General features: G+C 44.1%; 2 protein-coding genes across 2 annotated transcripts in view; both read left to right on the top strand.

Moving 5' to 3' along the window:
- LOC116478503 (zinc finger protein 44) overlaps nt 1-18,383 on the top strand; it is a 96,218-nt gene that overhangs the window by 672 nt on the left and 77,163 nt on the right. The window lies entirely within an intron of this gene.
- The window catches only part of LOC116478512 (zinc finger protein 563), a 32,747-nt gene continuing 14,616 nt past the window's right edge, over nt 253-18,383 (top strand). Inside the window, 1 exon segment of the mRNA XM_058425197.1 lies at nt 253-370. Coding sequence (XP_058281180.1) covers nt 281-370 — 90 coding nt within the window. The 5' untranslated portion in view covers nt 253-280.

Here is an 18,383-nt window from a genome sequence, read left to right as displayed (position 1 = left end):
GAAACAACTCACACTGGAGAGAAGCCATATGAGTGTAAGGAATGTGGGAAAGCATTCAGTTGTTTCACATACCTTTCTCAACATAAAAGGACTCACACAGCTGAAAAACCTTACGAGTGTAAAACATGTAAGAAAGCCTTCAGTCATTTTGGTAACTTAAAAGTCCATGAAAGGATTCACACTGGAGAGAAGCCGTATGAATGTAAGGAATGCAGGAAAGCATTCTCTTGGCTCACTTGTCTTCTACGACATGAAAGAATTCACACTGGAAAGAAATCTTATGAATGTCAACAGTGTGGTAAAGCCTTCACTCGTTCTCGTTTCCTTCGAGGACATGAAAGGATTCACACTGGAGAGAAGATGCATGAATGTAAGGAATGTGGGAAGGCACTGAGTTCTCTCAGTTCCTTGCATAGACATGAAAGGACTCACTGGAGAGACACTCTATAAATGTGGGAAAGCATTCATTAATTTTATTTCATTTCAAAAACGTGAAAGAAATCACATAGGAGATAAGCCTCATGAATGCAAACACATGGTAAAGCCTTAAGATGTTTCTTTTGAATATGGTTATCCCCTAACCATATGCAGGGGATTGGTTCCAGACCCCGTAAGCATACCTACATCCACAGATGCTGTGTCCCTTTTATAAAATGACATTTGCATGTAACCTATCCACATCCTCCTGCATCCCGTAAATCATGCCTAGATTACTTAATTTTTCACCAACCCAAAGCTTTTGTAAAAGTAAAAATAAAAAGTAGGTTACTAAAATACCTCATGTGTTGTAAAAGCTATGTAAATAGTCATTTTATTGTATTTTTTTTAGAGAATCATGATATGAAAATAATCCTATAATGTTGAGAACAGACCCAACTATCACAGGCCTGCTTACATAGTACATGTCACCTAGAATGTTACAGTTTCTTTTTCTTTTTTTTTTTCTTAAGACAGAGTTTCACTCTTGTTGCCCAGGCTGGAGTGCAATGGCACGATCTCAGCTCACTGCATCCTCTGCCTCCCTGGTTCAAGCAATTCTCCTGTCTCAGCCTCCCGAGTAGCTGGGATTACAGGTGCATGCCACCACGCCCAGCTAATTTTTTTTTTGTATTTTTAGTAGAGACGGGGTTTCATCATATTGGTCAGGCTGGTCTTGAACTCCTGACCTCAGATGATCTGCCTGCCTTGGTCTCCCAAAGTGCTGGGATTACAGGCATGAGCCTGTAATCTACAGTTTCTTTTTTTTCCAACAATCGTAGATCGCTTTTATTTAATGACCTGGAATCGTGTGTTAACACTTAACGAAAATCCTGTTCCTTCTTGCTTGATAACCCAAGGATGATGATGATTACAGTATGGTGCCTAATATGATTCACTGAGGTGACTAGATGGGTGGCACTGTAGATAAGCAGTGAGACATCAGGCTCACATGAATCTTGACAGGATGTCAGGATGATCATCTGTGTTGGATGAACCAGGTTCTGATTGCAGATGCTGAGTTTGGAAGAGACTAAATAATACTAATGTCAGGATCTGTTCAGCATGAGGGCTGAAGATGTGTACACACTGAAGGATCTTGTCTTCATACTTGCAGATATTTAGTTAGAAACATTGTTGTAGGAAGCTGGTTCTTTTTCTTTAAATATCCTTGCAGTGTGTGTTGGCATGTTATCCCTCGGGTGACACACAGGTTTTGTTCCATTGAAGGATCTTACTTGAGGATGGCAATCTTTATTTTATTTTTATTTTTATTTATTTATTTATTTATTTATTATTTGAGACTGAGTTTCGTTCTTACTGCCCAGTCTGGAATGCAGTGGCGCGATCTCGACTTACTGCAACCTCCACCTCCCAGGTTCAAGCGATTCTCCTGCCTCAGCCTCCAGAGTAGCTGGGATTACAGGCACCCACCACCATGCCTGGCTAATTTTTATTTATTTATTTTTTTTGAGACGGAGTCTCGCTCTGTCGCCCAGGCTGGAGTGCGGTGGCGCAATCTCGGCTCACTGCAAGCTCCGCCTCCCGGGTTCACGCCATTCTCCTGCCTCAGCCTCTCCAAGTAGCTGGGACTACAGGCACCCGCCGCCACGCCCGGCTAATTTTTTGTATTTTTAGTAGAGACGGGGTTTCACCGTGGTCTCGATCTCCTGACCTCGTGATCCGCCCGCCTCGGCCTCCCAAAGTGCTGGGATTACAAGCGTGAGCCACCGCGCCCAGCCTAATTTTTATTTTTAGTAGAGACAGGGTTTCACCATGTTGGTCAGGTTGGTCTCGAACTCCTGACCTCAGGTGATCCACCTACCTCGGCCTCCCAAAGTGCTGAGATTATAGGCATGAGCCACAGCGCCCTGCAAGGATTGTAATCTTTAATACTTTCACCTTGCAAAGGCTGTAGATGCCCCAAAAACTGCTGCAAATTTTTCAAGTGTCACATCTTTGATATTACCTCTTCTAAGTCTTCTGCATCATCATTATCATCATTATCTGTAGAGAATTTCAGTATATCTTCGAGTTCCTTGTTAGTAAGTATTTATGCTCTCTTATATGTGTTGGGATAGAAAGATTAAGGAAAGGAGAGATGAGAAGGTGGCTCAACAGTTGAGACAGGTTTATTGAGAGTAAACCTGAGAAGGGCTTCCAGCGGCAGGGCCAGGTGCAAACTTCTCTTACAGCCTGAGGCTTTTTTAAAGGGCCCAGTGGAGAAGTGTGCTTTGAAACAAAATTCTATTAGGGAGGGGTTGGGGAAGTTCTGGCTGTTCTGTTACAGTTAGGGCCGTTATGCTCTGTTGAAGTTATGGGCGGGGCTGACATTTTCAGTTTTGGCCAGGTGGCCAAATAGAAATTTAAAGCTTAGGATGGCAGGGTGTTATAAAGGTGGCGGTGCTCTTGTCCTGTCAATGTGTTCCTCAATAAAGTCTTCAAGCATGTCATAGATTGTCTTCCCCACCAAGGCTCCCTTGCAGCATTTGAGGTATTCCTGATACTGCATCAATAGTGGAGAAGCTCCTGAAATCATTGACTTCCTCACTCCATAATGGTTTCCAACACCCAGTGAAGTAGTAGGAGGAAAACATGGGTGTCCTCTCCTGGAAGCCTCCAGAAGAAGGTATTTCAATATGGGGACAGTGGTCAGCTGTGTCACAGGTCACTGAGAATTTGAATAAGGCAAGGAAAAAGGGTTGACTGTAGATTTTGGCAAGTATTTGGTCACTGGGGGCCTTGATAAGAGCTGTTTCGTTGGAGTATTCATGGGAATAACTTGTAGTGAAATATATCTCAAATAGACCTCCACGACGTTGCCTAGAGGGCAGTGTTACCCTTTGAACTACCAACATTAACCACTGGAACTGCCCATCTGGAAGTCTCTTTTACAGTGCTGGTACAAACTAGACTATACACAGGAAGGGATCATTTTATACATGTTACTGTGCTACTTGCTATATCTACTTAGTGTTCCATATATATAATTACCTATTCCATCCTACCCCAAAGTACTGATAATCTCCATTCTACTTTCTCTGTCTGTGAATTTGACTATTCATAGAGAGAGATATATGTGGAAGTATGCGTGTGTCCTTCGATGTCTGGCTTATTTCACTTAGCAGAATGTTTTCAAGGTTTATCCATGTGGTAGCATGTATCAGGAACTCATTGGCTTTGTGTCTGAATAAATTTCCACTGTATGGTTAAAGCATACCTTGTTTATCCATTTTTATGTTGATAAATGTGAGTTGTTTCCACAGTAATAATTTGGCTGCTGACAATAAGGCCACTGTGGATATGGTATGTACATGTCTGTGTGAGTCCCTGCTTTCAGTTCTTTTGGATATATCCCTAGGAGTGGAATTGCTGGTTCACAGAATAATTGGTGTAAACCTTTTTCAGGAACAGGTATATTGCTTTACAAAGTGGCTACAATGTTTTACATTCTCTCCAGCAATGCATAAGGGTTTCTGTTTTCCACATTGTCACATCTACTGGTTATGTCGTATTTTTTTTCATAATAGCCAATTAATGGTTCTGTACTGGTTTTTCATTGTGGTTTTGATTTGCATTTCCCTAATGACCAATAATAATGAACATTGGTTTTTGTTTTTGTTGGTTGTTTATATATTTTTTGAACCAGTTTGTTTTAAAATCCTTTGCTCATATTAAAATTTAGTCATTTGTGTTTTGTTGTTGAGTTATCGAAATTCTTATTTAAAATTTTAAATTTATAATATTTAGAAAATTTCTTTTTTTTTTCAGCTCCCAAGTGCTTGGAAGAGAGTTGTAGGAATTCTTTATGCACTGTAGATATTAAGCCCTTATTTGATATGTGATATGCAGATGTGTTCTCCCTTTCTGTAGGTTTTCTTTTCATCTTGAGATTGTCCTTTGGTGCACAAAAGTTTTTAATTTCAATGTAGTCCAGTTTATCTTTTATTGGTTGCCTGTGCCTTAGATGTCATATCCAATAAATCATTGCCAAATTTAACGAAATTTCCCCCTATGTTTTCTGCTAAGTAATTTCCCTCTGTCACCCAGGCTGGAGTGTAGGGGCATGATCTTGGCTCACTGCAACTTCCACCTCCCAGGTTCAAGCGATTCTCGTGCCTCAGCCTCCCAAGTAGCCAAGTAGCTGGGATTACAGGCACCCACCACCATTCCTGTCTAAATTTTGTATTTTTAGTAGAGACAAGGTTTCACCATGTTGGCCAGGCTGGTCTCCAACTCCTGTCCTCAAGTGATCTGCTCGGCCTCCCAGAGTGCTGGGATTACAGCCATGAGCCACTGCACCCAGCCTCTTCTAAGTATTTTATAGTTTAAGCTTTTAAGTATAGGTCTTTGATTAAATATAAGTTAGTGTTTATACATGATGTAATGTGATGGTTTACTTTTATTATTTGCATGTAGATATCCAGTTTTCCCAACACCATTTTTTGAAAGATTGTCCTTCTACCAAAGAATGATCTTGGCACTGTTGTCAAAAATCATTTCACCATGTAGATGAGCATTTATTTCTAGGCTGTGTATTCTATTCCATTGGCCTATTTGTTTGTCCTTATGCCAGTACCATACTGTTTTGATCACTGTAGCTTTGTAGTAAGTTTTGAAATAAGGCAGTGTGAATTACTCAACATTTTTTTTTCAAGATTATTTTGCTATTAGAGATCCCTAGAGATTTGAAATGAATTTTAGAATAGGCTTTTCTATTTCTGTATAAAAGGCTGTTAGGATTTTGACAGGGATCACATTGACTTTGTAGATTGATTTTGGTAGTATTTTAACTTAACATATAATGTTGGAACATGAAAGTGCAGTGGCACGATCTCGGCTCACTGCAAGCTCTGCCTCCCAGGTTCACGCCATTCTCCTGCCTCAGCCTCCCGCATAGCTGGGACTACAGGCGCCCACCATCACGCCTGGCTAATTTTTTTTGAATTTTTTTTAGTAGAGATGGGGTTTCACCATGTTAGCCAGGATGGTCTCGATCTCCTGACCTTGTGATCCGCCCGCTTCGGCCTCCCAAAGTGCGGGGATTACAGGCTTGAGCCACCGCGCCTGGCCTTCTTGGTTTCATTTATTTTTAAGTGTTTTACTTTTTTTGATGCTTTTATAACTAAAATTATTTTCTTAATTTTATTTCTTTTTTTTTTTTTGAGACGGAGTCTTGCTGTCGCCCAGGCTGGAGTGCAGTGGCGCGATCTCGGCTCACTGCAGGCCCCGCCCCCCAGGTTCACGCCATTCTCCTGCCTCAGCCTCCCGAGTAGCTGGAACTACAGGTGCCCGCCACCTCGCCCGGCTAATTTTTTGTATTTTTAGTAGAGATGGGGTTTCACCGTGTTAGCCAAGATGGTCTTGATCTCCTGACCTCATGATCCACCCGCCTCGGCCTCCCGAAGTGCTGGGATTACAGGCATGAGCCACTGCGCCTGGCCTTATTTTCTTAATTTTCTTTTTGGATTGTTTATTCATTGTTAGTCTACAGAAAGGCAGCTGATTTTTGTGTATTGATTTTATATTCTGCAACATTGCTGCATTTGTTTTATAAGCTCTAAAATTTTATTTTTCCCTTCTGGAGTCTTCAGTGTTTTCTCCATATAGAATCATGTAATCTGTAAACACAGATAATTTTACTTCTTTCTCTCCAATTTGGATTCCTTTTATTTCTTTTTCTTACCTTATTTCTCTAGCTATAACTTCCATTAGTATATTGGATAGAGCTGTTGAAAGTGGGCATCCTGTCTTCTTGATATTAGAGGGAAGGCTTTCAGTCTTTCAAATTGACCATGTTACCTATAGGTTTTTCATATATGACTTTTTTCCTATTAAGGAAGTTTCTTTCCATTTCTGGTTTATCAAATGTATTTTTTAAAAGGAACATAAGGTATTTAATTTTGTCAAATTATTTTTCTGTATCATTTGAGATGATAAATTTTTTTTTTTGCCTTTTCTTCATAATGTGGTACATTACATTGATTGCTATATATTGAGCCACTTTTGCATTCTGGGAATAAATCTCACTTTTTTTTTTTTTTTTTTTTTTGAGACAATGTCTCACTCTGTTGCCCAGGCTGGAATGAAGTGGTGCAGGCTCAGGTGATACTCCTGCCTCAGCCTCCCAGGTAGCTGGGACCACAGGCACATGCTGCCACACCCAACTAATTTTTGTATTTTTTGTAGAGACAGGGTTTTGCCATGTTGCCTAGGCTGGTCTCAAATTCCTGGGCTCAAGCACTCCACCCACCTCAGCCTCTGAAAGTGCTGGGATTACAGGCATGAGCCATTGTTGCTGGCCAACAGATTCCATATTTGTAATCCTTTAAATATGCTGCTGAAGTTCATTTGCCAGTATTTTGTTAAGAATTTATGCCTCAATAGGCCGGGCGCCGTGGCTCACACCTGTCATTCTAGCACTTTGGGAGGCCGAGATGGGCGGATCATGAGATCAGGAGATCGAGACCATCCTGGCTAACACGGTGAAACCCCGTCTCTACTAAAAATACAAAAAATTAGCCGGGCTTAGTGGCGGGTGCCTGTAGTCCTAGATACACGGGAGGCTGAGGCAGGAGAATGGCATGAACCCGGGAGGCGGAGCTTGCAGTGAGCCGAGATCGCGTCACTGTACTCCAGCCTGGGTGACAGAGCAAGACTGCGTCTCAAAAAAAAAAAAGAATTTATGCTTCAATATTCATAAAAGATATTCTGTAGTCTTTTTCTGTTCTTGTAATGTCTTGGCTTTCATCTCAAAGTGAGGCTGGCCTCACAAAATGAATTAGAACTTGTTTCTTCTTCCATTTTGTTTCTACAAACCAACTTTTGGTGTCAGTAATATTGTCTGTTGTTTTTATATTCTCTATTTGATTTATCTCTGCTCTAATCTTTATTATTTACTGCTTTGTAGTGCCTTTTAAAAAATATTAAAGACAGGGTCCTGCTATGTTGCTTAGGCTAGAGTGTAGTGGCTATTCACAGGCATGATTATGGTGCACTATAGCCTAGAATTCCTGGGTTCAAGCAATGCTCCTCCCTCAGCCTCCTGAGCAGCTGGGACTATAGGAATGTACCACCACACCCAGTTGTCTACTACCTTTTTAAAGAAGTTTGCTCTTCCTTTTCTAGTTCCTTAAACTGAAGAATTAGAATACTTATTGGAGTTCTTTCTTCATTTTCAGTGAATGCTTTTTTTTTTCCTTTTTTTTTTTTTTTTTTTTTTTTTGAGACGGAGTCTCGCTCTGTCGCCCAGGCTGGAGTGCAGTGGCGCAATCTCGGCTCACTGCAAGCTCCGCCTCCCAGGTTCGCGCCATTCTCCTGCCTCAGCCTCTCCGAGTAGCTGGGACTACAGGCGCCCGCCACCACGCCTGGCTAATTTTTTGTATTTTTAGTAGAGACGGAGTTTCACCGTGGTCTCGATCTCCTGACCTCGTGATCCGCCCGCCTCGGCCTCCCAAAGTGCTGGGATTACAAGCGCGAGGCACCGCACCTGGCCTTTTTTTTCCTTTTGAGACGGAGTCTCGCTCTGTCACTCAGGCTGGAGGGCAGTGACGCGATCTCAGCTCACTGCAACCTCCGCCTCCTCGGTTCAAGCGATTCTCCTGCCTCAGCCTCTCAAGTAGCTGAGATTACAGGTGCCTGCCACCACACCTGGATAAGTTTTTGTATTTTTAGTAGAGACAGGGTTTCACCATGTTGGCCAGGCTGGTCTTGCACTCCTGACCTCGTGATCCACCCGCCTCAGCCTCCCAAAGTGCTAGGATTACAGGTGTAAGCCACCATGCCCAGGCAATGAATGCATTTAAAGCTATAAAATTTTCTCTTAGCACTGCCATTGCTGCATCTCGTAAGTTCTGATATGTTAGATTTTTGTTTTCAGTGGTCTCAAGGTATTTTCTCTTTTTCTTTTCTTTTTTTTTTTTTTTTTTTAATTTTTGAGACATGATCTCACTCTGTCATTCAGGCTGAAGTGCAGTGGCCTAATCAGGGCTTACTGCAGCCTCCAACTCCTGGGCTCAAGTGACCCTCTTGCCACAGCCTCCCAAGTAATTGGGGCTATAGGTGCATGTGCATGTCTGGCTAATTTTTATTTCTATTTTTTGTAGAGATAGAGTCTTACTATGTTGCCCAGGCTGGTGTCAAACTCCTGGTCTCAAGCAATCCTCCCATCTTGGCCTCTCAAACTTTTGGGATTACAAGTTTGAGGCACCACCCCCAACCTTTTTTTTTTTTTTTTTTTGAGACAGAGTCTCATGGTCTTAAGATATTTTCTATTGCAATTTCTCATTTGACCCATTGGTTGTTGAAGAGTGAATTAATTTACACTTATTTGTGTATTTTTTTTCCAATGATCTGTAGGTTTATTTCACTGTATTTGAAAAATATACATTTGAGACCAGATAGGGTGGCTCACGCCAGTAATCCCAACACTTTGGGACGCCAAGGTAGGAGGATTGCTTGAGCCCAGGAGGTCAAGACCAGCCTGGGCAACATAGTAAGACCTCATCTCTACAAAATTTGAAAAAATTAGCCAGGTGTGATGGCATGCACTCCAGCCTGTGGTCCCAAATACTTAGGAGGCTGAGGTGGGAGGATTATTTAAGCCTGGGAAATCAAGGCTGCAGTGAACTGTGGTCATGCCACTGTACTCCAACTTAGGCGACAGAGCAAGACCCTGTCTCAAAAAGAAAAAGATACATCTTATTATCTCAGTTTTTAGAATTGTATGAAGTGCTTTCGTGTTTTATGTACTAATTATGGTCTGTCTAGAGAGCGTTCCATGTGCACTTGACCAGAATGTGTATTCTACTGTCATTGGGTGGAGTATGCTTTATATGTCATTATGTCTCTCTGTTTTGTTTATTGTGTTGTTGAAGTTATTTATTTATTGATCTTCTATCTGATTGTTCTATCCATTCTTGAAAATGTAGTGTGAAGTCTCAAACTCTTACTGTGGAACTCTCCATTTCTTCTTCATTTCTGTTAATGTTTACTTCATTTATTTTGGGCCTCTGTTGTTTAGTGCAAGTATGTTAATAATTGTTGTATATTCTATATGTATTGACTCTTTTATAAATAGTGTTCTTCTTTGTCTCCTTTAACAGTTTTTGGCTTAAATTCTATTTTGTATGATAGTGGTGTAGCCACCCCTGTTCTATTTGGATTACATTTGCATGGAATATTTTTCTGCATGCCCTCCCTTTCAACCTATTTGTGTCTTGAGATCTAAAATGAGTTTCTAGTAGGCAGAATACAGTTGGATCATATTTTTCACCCATTCTGCCTATCTCTGCCTTTTTATTGGTGAGTTTAATTCATTTTCATATAAAGTAATCAATGATAAGAAAGCCCTTAAGGCTGGGCACAGTGGCTTATGCCTGTAATCCAAGCACTTTGGGAGGCTGAGGCAGGTGGATCATTTGAGGTCAGGAGTTTAAGACCAGCCTGGGCAACATGGCAAAACCGCAGATCTACTAAAAATACAAAAAATTAGCTAGGCCTGGTGGCATGCACCTGTAATCCCAGCTACTCAGGAGGCTGAAGTGGGAGAATCACCTGAACCCAGGAGGTTGAGGCTATGGTGAGCCAAAATTGTGCCACTGCACTGCATCTTGGGCAATGGAAGTGAGACCTTATCCCAAATAAATAAATAAAAATACTAGCTTTTATAATTGTCCATGTATTTCTTTTTACCAAGATCTTTATTTCCACCTGCACCTTCCAGATACCGTCCAGTGTTCCTTTTTTTTTTTCCCAGTGTTCTTTTATTTCAAACTGCAAAATACTCTGCATTTCTCACAGAGCACATCTAATAATAATTTTTAAAACTACCTCAGTTTTTTCATGTGGGCATGTCTTAATTATTTTCTCACTTTTGAAAAACAGTATTGACAGATATTGGATTCTTAGTTGACTTTTTTTTTTTTGAGATGGAGTCTTACTCTGTCGCCCAGACTGGAGTTCAGTGGTGCAATCTTGGCTCACTGCAACCTCCTCCTCTCAGATTCCAGTGATTCTCTTGTCTCAGCCTCCCGAGTAGCTGGGACTACAGGCTTGCCCACCACGCCTGGCTAATTTTTGTATTTTTTTCAGTAGAGACAGGGTTTCACCACGTTGGCCAGGATGGTCTTGAACTCCTGACCTCAAAAGATCTGCCTGCCTTGTCCTCCCAAAGTGCTGGGATTACAGGCATGAGCCACCATGTCCAGCTGACTGTTTTTGTTTTTATGTTTGACATAGGGTCTCACTATATTGCCCAAGCTGATCTTGAACTCCTAAGCCGAAGTGATCCTACCTCATTCTCCTGAGTAGCTGTGACTATATGCCTGGTTACATTTTCTTATCTTTTCTTCTTCTTTTTTTCTTTTTGAGACAGAGTCTCACTCTGTTGCCCAGGCTGGAATGCAGTAGCATGATCTCGGCTCACTGCAACCTCCGCCTCATGGGTTCAAGCGATCCTTCTGCCTCAGCTTCCTGGATAGCTAGGATTACAGGCATATGCCACCATTCCTGGCTAATTTTTGTATTTTCTGTAGAGACGGGTTTTGCCATGTTGGCCTGGCTGACCTGAAACTCCTTACCTCAAGGTATCTGCCCGTGTCGGCCTCCCAAAGTGCTGGGATTACAGATGTGAGCCACCACACCTGGCCACATTTTTTTTTTTTTTTTTTGAGACAGAATCTCACTCTTTTGCTCAGGCCGGAGTGCAGTGGCGCTATCTCGGCTCACTGCAAGCTCCGCCTCCCGGGTTCACGCCATTTTCCTGCCTCAGCCTCCCGAGTAGCTGGGACTACAGGCGCCCGCCACCATGCCCGGCTAATTTTTTGTATTTTTTTAGTAGAGACGGAGTTTCACCATGTTAGCCAGGATGGTCTCGATCTCCTGACCTCATGACCTGCCCGCCTCGGCCTTCCAAAGTGCTGGGATTACAGGTGTGAGCCACTGCGCCCGGCCAATTTTTTTTTTTTTTTCTTTTAGCACTTTGATTAACATCTGCCCACTATTTTCTGGTCTCCAACATTTCTCATGAGAAATCTACTGATCTTATGGAGGATCATTTATATGTGATGAATCACTTCTTTTTTGCTGCTTTCAAGATTCTCTTTGTGTCCTTGGCTTTTGACAGCTTTAGTATAATGTGCATTTACACATGTTTCTCTTTGCATTCATCCTACTTAGAGTTCGTTGAGCTTCGTGGATGTCTACATCCATGGCTTTCACTTAATTTAGAATGTGTTCTTCCATTATTTCTCAAAATATTCTCCCTTCACCTTCTCTCTCTCCTCCTTCTGAAACTCCTACAATGCATATATTGGCCTGCTCAATGCCCTCCTACATGTCTCACCTGACTGCTACACTTAATTCCAACTTATTTCCAGGTCAAGGCTCTGTATAGAGTGGCTATTTTGATAGAAATTAACTAGATGCTGGCCAGGCACGGTGGCTCATGCCTGTAATCCCAGCAATTTGGGAGGCCGAGGCGGGTGGATCACCTGAGGTCAGGAGTTTGAGACCAGCCTGACTAACATGGTAAAACCCTGCCTCTACTAAAAATACAAAAATTAGCTAGGCGTAGTGGCGGGTGCCTGTAATCCCAGCTACTTGGGAGGCTGAGGCAGGAGAATCGCTTGAACCCAGGAGACAGAGGTTGCAGTGAGCTGAGATCACGCCATTGCACTCCAGCCAGGGTGACAGAGTGAGACTCCATCTCAAAAAAGAAAAATTAACTGGATGCAGGGCAGGCAAGAGCCACAAGGACATCGACCAGTATAACCAAGTTTCCTGTGAGGGACACCTGGTCACTGATTGACATTTAAACATTAGGCCCTTCACCAGAATGAAGTGTCCCATGGAAAGCACACTGCAAACATCACAACGAGATGTCCTGGAGCCCCATCATGGCAGCACTAGAGTTCATAGCCACACTCCTGAGAGACCCCAGTGCCACATTGGAGGAAAATACATGTGCATGGCTGCCTGCAACAGAGGTAGTGGGGAGAAGGCCAGCTGGTCCTATGCTGAATGTTGAAATGGTCACAATTAACCACAGTTTACCATTCAAATCATTGTCTGGAATTTTCAAGGCTTCAATAGACTGTAGTGTGTTGTGTTGTTTTGTTTGAGATGGAGTCTCACTCTTGTTGCCCAGGCTGGAGTGCAATGGCGTGATCTCGGCTCACCGCAACCTCCACCTCCCAGGTTCAAGCGATTCTCCTGACTCAGCCTCCCGAGTAGCTGGGATTACAGGCATGCACCACCACGCCTGGCTAATTTTGTATTTTTATAGAGACAGGGTTTCTCCATGTTGGTCAGGCTGGTCTCAAACTCCTGACCTCAGGTGATCCTCCCACCTCAGCCTCCCAAAGTGCTGGGATTACAGGCATGAGCCACTGCACTCAGCCGACTGTAGTGTTTTAAAATAGCTCCATCAAGCCGGGCATGGTGCCTCACACCTGCGATCCCAGCTCTTTCCGAGGCAGGTAGATCGCTTGAGTTCAGGAGTCCAAGACCAGCCTGGCCAACATAACGAAACCCCATCTCTACTAAAAATGCAAAAAATTAACTGGGTATGGTGGCACACACCTGTAATCCCAGCTACTCAGGAGGCTGAGGCACAAGAATCACTTGAGCCCAGGAGGTGGAGGTTGCAGTGAGCTGAGATCGTGCCACTGCTCTCCAGCCTGGGCGTCAGAGCAAGACTCTGTCTCAAAAAATAAAAATAAATAAAATAGCTCCATCAGACAGATTCTGCCAGTAAAACTGTTGTCTAGGTGGGGAGACAGCTCCTTTATGCTTGGTACCCTGCCATCTACCCTGAATCCTCTGCCCTGAGGGGATTTTTTTGTTTGTTTTCTTTCCTTTCTTTCTTTTTCAGACAGTGTCTCACTCTGTTGCCGAAGCTGGAGTGCAGCGGTGTGATCATAGCTCACTCCAGTCTTGACCTCCTAGACTCAAGTGATCCTCCTGCCTCAGCCTCCTGAATAGCTAGGAATACAGGTCTATGCCACCATGCTCAGCTCATTTTTATTTATTTATTTATTTATTGGTAGACGTGGTGGTTTTACTCTGTTCCCCAGGCTGGTCTTGAACTTCTAGCCTTGGCCTCTCAAAGGGCAGAGCTAACAGGCATGAACCACTGCACCTGGCTTTGCCCTAAGTTTTTACACTAATATATTATTTCATGTCTCACATTAAATGTCACCTTCTCAGGGTTCTTCATACCACCTCAGTGACTCTTACATGTTTTTATTTATAGAATTTTTTTCCTTGCACTTTTTAGATTCAGGGAGATCCAATTAAGGTTGACAGAATGTTTTGATTTCTTAACTGTTGAAAAGTTAAAACATAAATGAAACCAAATTGAATGGTGTTATGTTTACTTATATAATCTGTATTGCTATATATGAAAGTACCCCAGAAAACCGGAAAACCATTTTTAAAGGCCTTTTTCCAGAAAGGAAAATAAAATGGCCAGACAGCGTGGCTCACACCTGTAATCCCAGCAGTCTGGGAGGTCAAGGTGGGTGGGTCATCTGAGTCTAAGAGTTTAGACCAGCCTGGCCAACATGGTGAAACCCTATCTTTACAAAAAAATACAAAAATTAGCCAGGCGTGGTGGGACATGCCTGCAGTCCCAGCCTCTTGAGAGGCTGAGGTAGGAGGATTGCTTGAGCCCAGGAGGTTGAGGCTGCAGTGAGCCATGATGGCGCTACTGCATTCCAGTGTAGGTGATAGAACGAGAGCCTGTCTCAAAAAAAAAAAAAAAAAAAAATAAGAAAAAGAAAAATAAGCTAACTGTTGTGGTAAGGGGTGGCATTAATATTCACACATCCCTTCTCTGGTGCGGATTTCTCAGGGTTGTGCTGAGACCTCCAGTATTTACAGCAGTATTCTAATAGTCACTTAGAATATTCTGTCTGTGCCCTCACTGAGCAGATAGTGACATAGGTTAAGAAGAACAGAAGCAAATAAAATGGATGTGTCCTCACCCAAGACATTACTATCTGGGAAGACTGTTTCAAATGAATAAATGAAACTGTGGGCATGAGAACCACAGGTGAATTCAACCTGGGCCAGTTTGCTTGAAAGGAAAAAGTATTTATACAATGCTTAGGATTTAGATACAGATATGATTGTGTGGGTCAATGGTGTGGGCTGGGGTTGAGAGGGGGTTTCAGATGGATACATGGGACGTGTCCATCCCCAGGCACAGAGCACATGATGTCAACCCTGAACTGTGAAGGTCAGGGAGTGACTGAAGCCAAGGAGAGAGGAGAGCTCACATTTAATTAGTTGTTTTACACCACAGTTTGCTAAGGTAAAAATAATGTTTGTTAGCATGTTTGTTTCTCAAAGGAATAATTATTTACCATTTGGTTTTGTTTATTTGTTTGTTTTTGAGATGGAGCCTCGCTCTGTTGCCCAAGCTGGAGTGCAATGGTGCAATCTTGGCTCACCGCAACCTCCACCTCCCAGGTTCAAGCAATTCTCCTGCCTCAGCCTCCTGAGTAGCTGGGATTACAGGCACGCACCACCATGCCCAGCTAATTTTTAGTATTTTTAGTAGAGACAGGGTTTCACCGTGTTGGTCAGGCTGGTCTTGAACTCCTGATGTTGTGATCTGCCCGCCTTGGCCTCCCAAAGTGTTGGGATTGCAGGTGTGAGCCACCGCACCCAGCCTTGTTTTGTTTTTGAGGAAACAGGATCTCCCTGTGTTGCCCAGACTGGTCTCCAATTCCTGGGCTCAAGCAATCCTCCTGCCCCTGCCTCCCAAAGTGCTGGGATTGCAGGCCCAAGGCAACATGCCCAGTCTATTTACCAGTTTCCAAATCCCTATTAAATATCTTATATATATATTTGCCTCTAGTTTATATATAAACACAGGAAGAAACCCAAGACTCTGCCAATTTTTTATTCAAACAGAGGAATTGAGGGTCTTTGTCTCAGTTAACTCATCAGTGCTGGTGAGAAGCAAGTGAAGACTCTTACAGAGACCATGGGGAACATTCCCTTTTGCCCTCTGATGTTTTGCTGAATTAATTGGAGAGAATGCAGATTAATTGGAGGAAAAGCATACAAATTTTATTTAACGCGTATATCCGGGAAGCTTCAGAATGAAGACCCAGAGATACAAAGGAAATTGTTCATTTTTATGCTTAGGCTTAATGTATGGACAGCTGTGTAGAAATGTGATTAGATTGAAAGAGTATAATCCAATGGTAACAGACTGAGTGGGGAAACCCAACAAGGCCTGTGTCTAGATTGTTCTTGGCCTTTCTGAGCATGCATTCCTTCCTTCTGGGTATGAGCAGGACCCACTCTGAAATGGAGGGTCTTATGACCTATAGCAAGCTTGTCCAACCCATGGCCCAGGAAGGCTTTGGATGCAGCCCAACACAAATTCATGATCTTTCTTAAAACATTAGGAATTTTTGTTTTTCCTATATTTTTTTAAGCTCATCAGCTATTGTTAGTGTATTTTATATGTGGCCCAAGATGATTCATCTTCTTCCAATGTGGCCCAGGGAAGCCCCAGGGCCACCCCGACCTGCAATCAAACAAAGTTGGACAGTTAATTTGCTTATGGCCAGTTTTTACACAGAAAGGACAATGGAAAGTTAGAGTAATATGTTTTGATTTTATGCTGGATTTAGAGGAAAAGGGTTCTGGACTCTATGACCCACTTTGGAGAAGAGAGATTCTAGTTTCTAAGGCTAGCCTTGGATAGAAGAATAAGACTTGGATAGAGTAAGAGTAAGCCTTGGATAGAAGAGTCCCAAGAATGGGACTAAGTTTTTCCTCTGCCCTCTGTGGAGAAAAAACTTTTGCTTCTGAGGCTTCTTCCAAGGTCTTCTTTTTGGGGTATTGTTTTCTGAGCCCCAGCCACCTGGAGTGGGCAGCAGAGTTTGAACCAGTGACTACACCGAGCCCATTCTGAAGGCTGCAAAGGGAGGGAAATGGAGCCCCCTTTGGTTCTTCCTCAGCAGCCTGCGCTCACCTGCATGTAGCACGAAGCTGCACATAGAATCAGAATTTACCATTTATGTGTTAGGAAAATCTGGGTAAAGGGTTTATGAATTTGACAGTTTATGTAGGTCAGTACCTTAAAGTAACCTTTTTTTTTTTTTTTGAGACCAGGTCTCACTCTGTCACCCAGGCTGGAATGCTGTGGCGCGATCTCGGCTCACTGCAACCTCTGCTTCCCAGGTTCAAGTGATTCTCCTGCCTCAGCCTCCTGAGTAGCTGGGACTACAGGCGCCCGCCACCACGCCCAGCTAATTTTTGTATTTTTAGTAGAGATGGGGTTTCACCATGTTGGCCAGGCTGGTCTCCAACTGGTGACCTCAGGTGATTCACCCGCCTCGGCCTCCCAAAGTGCTGGGATTACAGGCGTGAGCCACCGCCCCGGGCCCTTAAACTAACTTGACATGAAACTTTCCTGTTGGTGAAAATGCACGTCTTGACGGTGGGGGCATTTCCACACTCTGCAGAGGGCACAGGGAAGTATGTTGAGCTCCCAGAGTCAAATCCTTCAGTGTCCCAGTCTCATCACCAGGTTTTGGTTCACTCTGGGGTTCCATTTCAACAGTTAAGAGTCTGGCTGCCAAGTCTGGGCATATGTTTAGCCTCCTGAATGGGACGTTTGCTTGTGAAGTATGAGGGCAGCAGGCTGCTTATCTGCACTAGTTCAAGTTTTTGCTTTTTTTTTTTTTCTGTTTTGATTCATTTTTGTTTTGATTCATGCATTCATTTGTTGCTGCCGTGTGATTTCAGTTCTTCCACACATTTGATATTTTAATACCGTTCTTAACTTGTTTTTATTTCCTTGGCTGAAAATGAGTAGATTGAGAGGCAAGGTGAGAGAGGAAGGCTTGACCTTGCCGCCAAGAGTCTCATCCTCAAATCCTGATGCCACACTCCTGCTGCAGTGTGGCCTGTGTGGCCTTGGGCTCCCCTCTGCTCTGAGGCCAGCGGAATGGCTCCACTGGACCGTGGGTCTGGGATTCCCTGCAAAACACTTGTGACTCCTCCAGGAGGAAAAGGCAGTAAGGGCCTGCTGAGTACGGGCAGGTAATTCTGCATAAATGCAGATGTTCCCTGGGAGGGATCAGGACAGCCCAGGGAGGAAGCTTGCCCTGTCAAGGGCTGTGCCTGGAACTCTTTCATCCCGCTCTACGCAGCACTGCGTGATCGCTTCTTCTGTCACTCAGTGCCCAGGGGGCGGGACCTGGAGCCCTATCCAATCAGAGCTATGGGGCGGGGTCGTGGGAACTGTCAATCAGGCGCGCGGCTGGGAGTAGGGTGCGAGGTTCAAAGAGCCCGCGGCGTCTTCATGCCCCTGCGCTCAACTCTAGCCTCAGTCGCTGAGAGACGCCTTGGAACGTCTGTGTAGCCTTAGTCGCTGAGAGACGCCCTGGAACGTCTGTGGCAGCCTCTGTCACAGTGGGACCTGCACTGGCAGCGGGAGGCAGAGGGAGGACCCTGGAACATCCCGGAAGCTGGGAAATGGTGCGTGTGCAGGGTCAGGCGTCCCAAAAGTGGGAAAGGGCTGGTTGGAACTGTCCAGAACCGGCCGCGACGAACGTGGGCCTCCCCCGCCGTCAGCTCCGGGGTCTGGGACCCGAGTTCCCCTGGCGCAGCTCGGCCCTCGGTCCCCTCAGCCGCAGAGTGAGGCTGGGCTGACAGCCGGGACCCCGGGCGTCCTGTCCGGTCCCTGCGCGGCGACTGCGGTCCCGGCCTCGGAGCCCTCTCAGGACAGCTCCGCGCCCGCAGCCCCGCGTCTCCCCAGGATTGAGGGAGGGTCACGGAAGGGTCATGGGGGGAATCCCCACTCGTGTGTGGGGTTCGTGTGCGGGGGGAGCTGTGATCTGTGGGATCCTCAGTCTCTGTTTTCTTCCCAAAGGGGA

Source organism: Hylobates moloch, unplaced genomic scaffold, assembly GCF_009828535.3.
Source record: "Hylobates moloch isolate HMO894 unplaced genomic scaffold, HMol_V3 SCAFFOLD_12, whole genome shotgun sequence".
NCBI classification, from domain to species: domain Eukaryota; kingdom Metazoa; phylum Chordata; class Mammalia; order Primates; family Hylobatidae; genus Hylobates; species Hylobates moloch.
This window is presented reverse-complemented; position numbering and strand designations above follow the sequence as displayed.